Source organism: Acanthisitta chloris, unplaced genomic scaffold (assembly GCF_000695815.1).
Source record: "Acanthisitta chloris isolate BGI_N310 unplaced genomic scaffold, ASM69581v1 scaffold6653, whole genome shotgun sequence".
NCBI lineage: Eukaryota > Metazoa > Chordata > Aves > Passeriformes > Acanthisittidae > Acanthisitta > Acanthisitta chloris.
Genome location: NW_008666465.1, coordinates 17,514 through 27,113, shown reverse-complemented (window position 1 = coordinate 27,113; position 9,600 = coordinate 17,514). Strand labels below are relative to the sequence as shown.

The following is a 9,600-nucleotide window of genomic DNA, read 5'->3' as shown; positions in this document are numbered from 1 at the left end:
GCAAGCCTGAGCACATCTGTGTGTTCCCAGCCTATGTTTTGTATCACTTTATCCTTCACGGACATATGGCTGTCAGATAGGCAAGTTGTTTATGGGCTCCCTGGAAAATGACCAAGACAAGATCTGTAGGAAGCCTGAGCTCCCTTTAAAACACTGACCATGTTCCCAAGGCATCGTGCAGCTGGCAAAAAGCATGCTATGCTTCACTGTCCTGTGCTGCTAAGGACAGTATAGGCACATTATGTCTTCTGTTCTTGGCCTGTGCCAAGATCACTAGTCCTGAATAAAAGATATTTCTCTACTAAATGTTGGATCAATGCCAAAAATTCATTCACATGAACTACTGAACATACCAGATGGTAAAATCTTTGTTACAACCCACTTGGGCTGAATTTAAACAAATCGGTTATAAACAGCCCAGAGCTAAAAGAGGGTTTAGTCAGATGTGAAAACAGCTTAGAGAAAGACTTCTAGTTTTCCCACTGTCAGTTTACCATTTTTGCTTCCCCTGATCTATATTTTCAATCACCACAACCTTGGGGTCTGAGCTTATGCGGAAACTTATGCCATGGAACACCAAGTTAAATTATTTCAGAAAAATACTAATTTTTGCACAGTAGAGAAAGAAGCAGTTTTGATAACATAGCAACTTCTAAACGTAAACATGGCAGCAGTGCCTCCAGTAGCTTTCAGACATAATAGTAGCTTCCTGACTCCCCCCAAGACAACATAAACAAGCCTAAATTTAAGATTGATTTGAATATTTACCAGATTTTCTCTGCCGTCGTCCAAGTAAATCTGTTACTGTTTTGCGGAATAGTTTAGCTTCTTCTTCATTAGCAAAATTAAGACCAACTTGACATGTCTGAAAAACATTAATATTCCCCCACCCATGACTAAGAAAATGTTTCAAAGGCTTTCTTAAGTGTCTTCTTACACCTTCAAAAGGTATAACCAGAAAAAATCATCACTGCAAATCTGGAACCTAGTCTTAGTAAAACATTATATCTTAGGAACATCTGTTTACTAATCAAGTATCTAGAGATCATGGCTAAGACTTGAGTAAAATCTGGTAGCTTGAAATCAAAGGGTGGAGAGAAGAAAATTTGTGCTTTAAGAATACATGATACTTCACAAACATCATCTGCAAGTCAAAATGTAATTTCATTAACAAAAGTTGAAAATAAAGAACCACATTTTATGCTTCTGTACTATGGATTAAATTTTCTAGTTAAGATACAAAAAATATTCCTCTTATAAATAAGCTTTAAAAGCTTCAAGGAACACAGGTAACATTGTACTTCTATGAATAATTAACAGAATGAGTTAATAACCTCAGTAACATTAGAAGAAGTGTTCAAACTAAAGGTACTGTAAAATAGGTATTCAAAGACATTGAGACTCACATCTCCAGCAAAGGTATGAAAATATCCTCTAGGACTATTATATACAAAGTTATTGTACAGCTCCTGCTCCCACAATAATTTCCCATCCTGAAAAGAAGAAGAAAAAAAAAAGACTGAAAAACTTCAGTTGAAATTGCAGAGTTTAACTTCTTTCACAATAGAACCTATTAAGAGTTGGATGCTGCATTGTGTTAAGCATCTACCTTGCTATTAACCCAATGAATGAGCTCAACCAAAACCAAAATATACTGGAACTTGTGGAGGAGATATGAAGGCCTATTCCATTGGGTCACTGAGTTCTGTTCAAATTCCTGGATGTTTTCAAAAACATCCTTCAAGTTCTACAACCCTGCAGTATTGATAGTGAGAGCAGTAACAGTGACCAGTCACAGGAATACAGTGACAAAACAGTATTAGCAATAAAGGAGACTCCGACAGTCTCCTGTTCTTATCTCAGTCTTGGCTTGAAAACAGTTAACTTAAACAGAACAAAAATATCACCTTTCTAAGAAGCTTCAGATATTTAAATGGCACTATAGTTCAGCACCCAAGGAAAAGGTTTCTCCCTAAGTCTTAATAGTCAAATGACCAAATCACAAAGTCAAATGCAGGAGCCAGCTGGCAATCATGAACAAATCTGAGAGACTTCAAGCACTGAATGCTCACAGATAATGAGCTGTTCCTGGCTTTTGAGACAATGGGAAGCTTTCCAGAGTCCCAGCACAGTCAGTAGGACTTATGTTTCTCAGTATCATTTTTGTTATGAAAACACATCTTGGACACTTCATCTCTCAGTTCCCACTGTCTTGAGTAAAATATTAGCATGGGACAAAGATCTTTAGTATGAGTACACATATTGCAGAATGAAAAAGAACCCAAACAAACCAAAACACACAATTTATCTGTCCTGCAGTTTTCACATGCAACAACACACTGAACAAAAATATTGTTTTCACCCATAAAAAAGGCAGCAACTATTTCGTTAGTGTCATCCAAAGTACTGATGCTCACCAGAATTTTGACAGCTATCCATCTCAGTGACACTACACTAACTTCCACTAATTTGACTAGTCAGATCTGTAGAGGACACCTTCTGAGAGCTGTAAGAAAATGGTATCTGATATTTATTTCATCCATAAAAGCTGACACCTATGAAATAGTTCAAATTTAGTATACCTGAGAAAGCTGCACTTGCCTAATAATAAGCGCTATAATTGTACTGCTTAAAAGAAGACTATTTACTTGAGAATTTGTGAGTTTGTAGCTACAACAACCTACACTCATTGAATTCAAAATGGCAAATGAACACAACCAAACTTGAGTCTGAAAAAGAAAACAGGATGCTTACCTTAATGTCAAATATTCTGATAAAATACGACCTCTGCGGATTGTCCTTTACAAGGCAAGCGACACCACAGCATTTCTTTGACCACATGGCATTGCGATCTGCTGCGTAGATTTGAACAACTGCTGACGACATTGTCTAGAAAGAAATGGTAGATACTACTTTTAAGGCAAAAATCACAAAATCTACAATTCACGCTTTACCAAAGCACCTCTTAATTTCACTCCTTGTTCTAGGCAGGAACTTTTCTGATTTCCCACGTGGTAACACAGTAAATTTCAGATTACTCCAAATCACTCCTGTGATTTAATTTTCACTTCTATGTGAGATTTAGACACCTTAAGAACTTTTTTCCTTGTTCATAAAAATCAGCAGAGATTTTGCCTGTAAGAAGCAGACCAGTAAGCATGGTGGTCACACAGAGAAGCCCTACTGTGCAAGTAAGTTTCTTTCTGTTCAGTACTTCAAACTGGGTAGAAACCAAATGCTCAAGCTGGAACTGTAAATTGCACAGTGCCTGGAAACACTCCTGGCTACTGGAATGCAACTGTCTACATTGCTTAATTGCTCAAATAGTCTGAGGCATGATTTTAACCTATGCCAACTTGCGAACTCCTAAAATTCTTGGGCATGGTTTGAAAACTCACATGAGCTAAGCTCATTCCCAGTTGGCAAGCTGAAATTGTCCTGTTTTCAAACTGAGAGATTTTAATAAGAGATGAAGATTATTGCACACCAGATTGTGTCAGTCACTGTGAATATATTCCTCACTATATTTTCTACATATATGTGTCCTACCTTAAGAGTCCTATGAAAGAAAGAAAATTAAAGCCCTTAAACAGTATTATTTAGCAGCCAAGTCATAAGGACATAAAGCTTAGATGCTCTGTAATGGGGACAGACCAGCAGCTATCTAGCCTAGGACCTACTCTCCAGCAGCACCAGATGCCTTGGAAAGAACACCAGATACACCACTGCACTATGGAAGCATATTCCCAGCAGCTGCCAGGTTGCAGCTCAAAGCCTCCTGAGCCAGCATATGTGTTTTGCAGCACATACCGTGTTTTTCCTTTGTGAATTTGTCTAATCACTCTTCAGATCCATTGAACTTCTGAGCTCCACAACATTCGGCAGGACTGTATTTAACAGTTCACTTATGCACTGTGTGAATAGTTAGCTATTTTTATCTAGAAGTTTGCCACCTACTAGTTTTGGTTGACTGCCCCTCCTTGTTCTTACACTAGAAGAGAGTGTTAATGGCTTCATAGCTGTTTCTCCATGCTGCAGGTGCTTTTATAGATATTTGTCACATTTCCTTGCCCCGTAAGTTCTCTAATGTTTATGAAGTGACATTAGTCTTAAATCATTCTTCTACCAAGAAAAAAGATACATCATTCTACACTACAATTACCCTTGTCACTCTTTCATGGATCTTAACTAGTCCTACTACATCCTTCTTTGACTGGGGATGAGACCTATCCTATATGAATCCAGTTTGTTAGCCTAGGGTCACAATAATACTTTTCTGCTTTGTTTGCTATTTATTTCACTGTCAGTCAAAAAGAGTTAAGTCCTTTTCCACTATGAAACATCAGGCAGATGTTTCCATAGATCTGTTATAGTTCCAGGACCCTTCTGGAGGAATCACGCCTAATCTGAGTAATGGGCTCCATATTAGGTTTTCCCCATCTGCTCAACAAGGATTATTTTGCCTTCATCACAGCCAACTACTTGCCAAAACAGCACACAACCAGAATACAGGCATGTCTAGTTGCATTATAAGAGTACCTACTAAATATCATTATCACCATGGTCACACTTACCAACTGGTTTAAATAACCAAAAAGAAAAATCTAAGTTTCAATGGACTCTTTATCAAACAACTTCCAATGCTGCTAAAACAGAGTCAAAGTAATACAGCCAGACTGACAGCTATGCCTTGGGGAAGCTTTATAACCTTTGCCACAGAACTGTGGTGTTAACTTTCACAAGTCAAGATATAATTCTGCTCCTCTTCACAGCCACCTCTTCAGAAGTTGTCAGACTGACAACTAATCTTTCTAGTGACCAGCAGGAAAAGTTAAAGCATGACTGCCTGAAAAAAGAGAGCTTTGCAGATGCCTCCTCAAATGCTCTACACTACATGCAGAGTAGAACTTCTCTCCCTATAGCCTTGAGTAATATGAATAATTTAGGCATAACTGCACTTGTCAGATGAGTAAAAAGGGACAAGTGAAGTAGCCATACTACCACAACAAAACAGTTATACCTACACAACTTAATGTTAGCTGAAAGATACCATTTTCCCCCTTACGCTGCAACAGAAAAGACTTAATTTTGGGCACAGCTGGACAGATTTTGTTCAAAACTTCTGCTTCTCTAACAGCCTTCTCTTCTCATTTCTCCAATACTGTGTAACTGTTCAACTGGTAAGAAGCCTTCTCAACCTGCCAAAGCAAGTCCAGCTCCACTAATCTCCACCCGAAAGGACTACACACAGAAATGAGTGGCCTTGGCAGGCATTATGCAACTTAAATTCAATGCACAGGAGACAGCAATCTATGCCAAGACAGGGCTCCCTATGCATTGCTTCCTATTGTATTTACCAGCAAACGCACCAACTGGATTATCTGGGTAAACCAGTAACTGTCGTAACCTCAACGATGACTGCGTAGAAAACCTTGAACCAACACCTACCTCATGAGCTGAAGGAAGAATATTGCACAAAAAGTGTGTCCTCATTCTGCGTAATCATAGTAGAGTTAATGTACACTTGGCTACCCTATGAGTAGAGCTTGATTTACAAGTTAGAGGACAATTTCACTGAATCTGAAGCAGGCTTTTTTTTTGAGGTCTACCAAGTTTAATTCAATTAGTTCAATTACGTTGTAACTTACTCATTAGCACTGTACGAATTCCTAGTGTTGACAAGCTGCAATGAGGCTTTGACATGTTAGAACATATAGTTACAAAATCCACTGTTACACCACTGATGTTTTCTTATTAAAAGGACAAGATGTGAAAAAATGCAAGGCGTATTTTTGTGGAGGAGAAGGACAATAAAATCCAACTCCTTCATCCACTGTTCATTTTCATTATGCAGAGCAGTGTTGCCATGCTTTCTGCTATTCAGCTTCTGGAAATCAGGTGGCAAAAATACTTAATCATCCACACCCTTTGGAAATTTACACATTTAACAGCAAAATTTAACACATGAGAAGATGTATGAACCATAAACTTCATCTACTGTTATTCATTATGAATCTTAAGCACATAAATTCCACTTTAACTGCACAACTGCAGCATCTGAGAACACCTACATGAATATCAGAATTTGAGTATTCAACTGCATTTTCTGAATGAGCATTCACTGTCTGTTTTGAAGCCAGTTAATACAACCAGCTCAATTTCTCAGAGCACTATTAAAGAGAATATTACATTTAATATATAGGGAGTTTTTTTTAAACTATATGCAAATATTTCTTCAGAATAGGTCACACCACTGACTCAACATAACCAGCGCATTTTTCTCCTGAGATGTTTCACTTGTTGCTTAACACCTAAAGTTATTACCGTATTTTCAGGAGAAGGATTTTGAAGTTGTCACTACTGCTTTCTTAGGGGTTTTAGTGAGGCCCTTGTCCTCTTTATACAGCTGTATATTTGGAAAATGTGCATAGGAGAAAGAAACAAGGTAGCCTAACAAAATGGGCCATGGAGATGAAAACCAACCCCCTTGGTTCCCTTCACTTTTTCCACAGTCAGTCTTCGGCAGGAGGACATGCCATTGATTCCAGGGACCTGTCACACCCCTCAAGATGATGATCTATGAAGCAGCAAGTCTGGTGTTGTCACCTCTACACTGGCTGTCTCACTGGCAGAGCTGGTCTTACCCTTTGACACATACAGCGAAGGGTATGTGGTATCAACCAAAGGCTCATGAAAACACCTTCTGCCTGCAAAATGTAGCCACAACTAGTCATCACACATTTGTAAAATGTAATCACAGCACCACTGACAGTTTCCAACTGGGCAGCAGATAGCTGTGTACTTTGATCAGCTTCTGGTGTGAACATTTGCTGCAGTGGCCTGTCAAGTTAATGACTTGCTGTAACTGTTTCTCAAAAACAGCTAAGCAAGCAAACACAGACAGTGGCACATTAGGAGAAAGAGTCACCACAATAGACTGCTTACGGCTGACTGACATTAAAACATAGTGAGCCAAAAGTCACAACAAAGAGCAGCACCAAGATTAAGGCTGTAAGATGTTCAGCCATGTCACTATACAGCAGAACAGAAAGCAATATCCATTGGGATGGTTTTTGTAGTGTTCACGTACAGCTAAGTGCTTGTGGTACATATGATTAAAGACTCATAAAATGACTTTGGCTGGATTTGATTTCTGTAAGTCTTCCAGGCCAACCTCCTGCTCACAGCAAGGGTAGTTAAAAGCCTATAGTTCAAGTTGCTCAAGGTCCTGTCCAGTTACATTTAAAGGCTGCAAAATCGCCTCTGGGGAACCTGTGCCAGAGCTTAATCACTCCCATGTTAGTACTTGTAAAAATGCAACCAAGTTTAATGTATTCTTCAGATGGTTTGGTATTGTTACGTGTTGCACGCCAACCATACATACTACTGAAGACACACTAGCAGCAACTTTCAATCTTTCCCCAATTTTAAGTCAGTTCATATAAAACCATCATTGGAGAAGACTGCAGTGCATGCCTTCTGTAGGATTAGGTGGTGGAGAGAGCATTCTCCCTGAAAGTGGGTTATCACCCAATTTTAACCCATGGATTTTCCCATAAAGGTGCAGAACCCTGCACACATGCCTAAGTTAATTGCACACGAACTGACTAAGTCTGTCACTATTCAAATGTTAATTGCACATGACAGGTTTGCTTTACTTAAGTTATCCTTTCCAGTCCCTGCAAGTCAAGTATCTAGGAAATAAAATTGGGGTAAAAAGAAATCCACCCTGTAATATAAGAAGTAAGCCCTGTAACTGCAAGCAGTAGCAATTGTTTCTAAGCAGATTAACCTCTTGGAAAAAAAATACGCTCATACAGGGCCCATACAATTGTAGGATTCTACGATTCTATGATTCTAATGCCCATAACTTCTTCACAAAGTCTGTCTGAAGACTTTCAGGCTGAAAATTATAGTGAAAACGATTAGCTACTTTTTCATTTATGTGAGGGAAAAAGTGCTATGGTGAATAGTTACGTGTGATCCAAAACATGTAAGAATAGAAATCAGTATTTCTATTGTCTGGACCATAAAGCAGGAATATGGAAACACAGTCCTACTCAATACTACAGCTGGTGAGAAGGTACCTGTGGCAGGTGTTTTTAAGACCCTCTGTGGTAGAAATTCTTGTTATGGCTAAAGCCTGCCCAGGTGATGCTGGGTATATAGGAATGTGTATTCCTTCTTGGACACAAGAACACAATGACAGCCTGCAGTTTGTTTCTAGGGTTTATTTGAAGAATAAAGGGCTGTTGTTATTCATTGACTTTAAAACAGCAGTAAGTACCAGTCTTCCTCAGAGAGCAGAGGTTCAGGAACATAGGCATGCTAGCATCAAGTACCACTTCACTGTGGAAAGCACACAGGCCTAACTTGAGTCTTGACCACAAGAAGGACAGGAAGCTTCAGTACCAAGGCACTCTAATAGCCTAGTATTATCTGAGTCACGGAAGAAGATGCGTAAACTCATTAAGCCTTATGAATGAGATAGACAAGATGCAGGAGGGACAATATGCTCTACAGAAAATCGAGACTTACAGAAACTCCGGCAATTATATAGAACTCAGTGGCTGACATCTCTTTCTCCAGATTACAAATATTCTGAAGAGAGAAAAAACACCAAAATGTAGCACTGACCAATCAAGCAGAGAGATTGCTTGAAATCTTAAGTTTTTCTCAAAAAAAGTTTATATTTAAGCAACTGCACTTTTAGATGCCAATATTTTAATAAATTCATGTCACTTAAAGCAAACAAAATTAGAATTAGTGATAATACACCACTGTTGTTCTGCAATTGCCTTATCTTCAGTGTCATAAATATATGGAGCTTCCAAAAATGTTTCTGCAGTGCTTAACACAGCTATGAATTTTACGTCATCACTCTCAATACAGAAACAAAACCTGCTGCAGGGGCCAGGCACCAGAACTTTCCCCCCTTTCTCAAGGGAAGGCTTCAGGGCCCTACACAATCAAGCTCTGCTTGCTCTTTCTGGCAGTTTAATTTCCCTTCTGCACAGTGGTCCTGTTTCAAGTGAAAATGTAGCTTTTTTCTTGGCATTGAGGAATCTCCTACCATGTGGGAACAGCGTGTTCCCTTCCTGCTAGGAAGGGCTGATAACCCACTTCCAGGGTGAATGTTCTCTCCACCACGCAATCCTACAGAAGGCATGCACTGCAATCTCCTCCGATGGTGATTTTAAATGAACTGACTAAGCCTGCCACTATTGAAAAGATCCCCGACTAATTAGGCCACATAAACAACATGCAAGTATGCTTCCCTAACAATTTCAACATTTTAAGTAGCAGAGGCATTTGCTAGAGTAGACAAAAATATTTCCTAGCACTTTCTCAGAAACTCAGAAAAGTGAGTTTAATTAGGTTCAGAATCCTACAATATTTATTAGCCTTGGATAGTAGGTAATTCAACCTTTTCTAAGCATGGGTTTAGGGGCAATTCAGGCCTAAGAGCAAGAAAAACACAAATCAACACTTCCAACAAACTTGAAAGATCTCACTAAGTATTCAGAAGTGACAACTTAACTGCTTACTTTCCAGTTTAAGATGGGATGAAACTAAGACAGGAAGAAAGAGCCCGAAGAG

The 9,600-nt window shown here is 39.0% G+C and overlaps 1 protein-coding gene across 1 annotated transcript; it reads right to left on the bottom strand.

The window, feature by feature from the left end:
• Nucleotides 1-768: 768 nt before the first annotated feature.
• On the bottom strand, nucleotides 769-2,886 carry LOC103799775 (neural Wiskott-Aldrich syndrome protein-like; the record flags this gene model as incomplete). The annotated part of the gene is made up of 3 exons (XM_009072122.1): nucleotides 2,755-2,886; nucleotides 1,407-1,493; nucleotides 769-865 (listed from the first exon to the last, which is right to left on the bottom strand). Coding segments are annotated over exons 1-3 (316 nt in total), but the record flags the coding sequence as incomplete, so codon positions are not given.
• Between the last annotated feature and the right edge of the window lie 6,714 nt (nucleotides 2,887-9,600).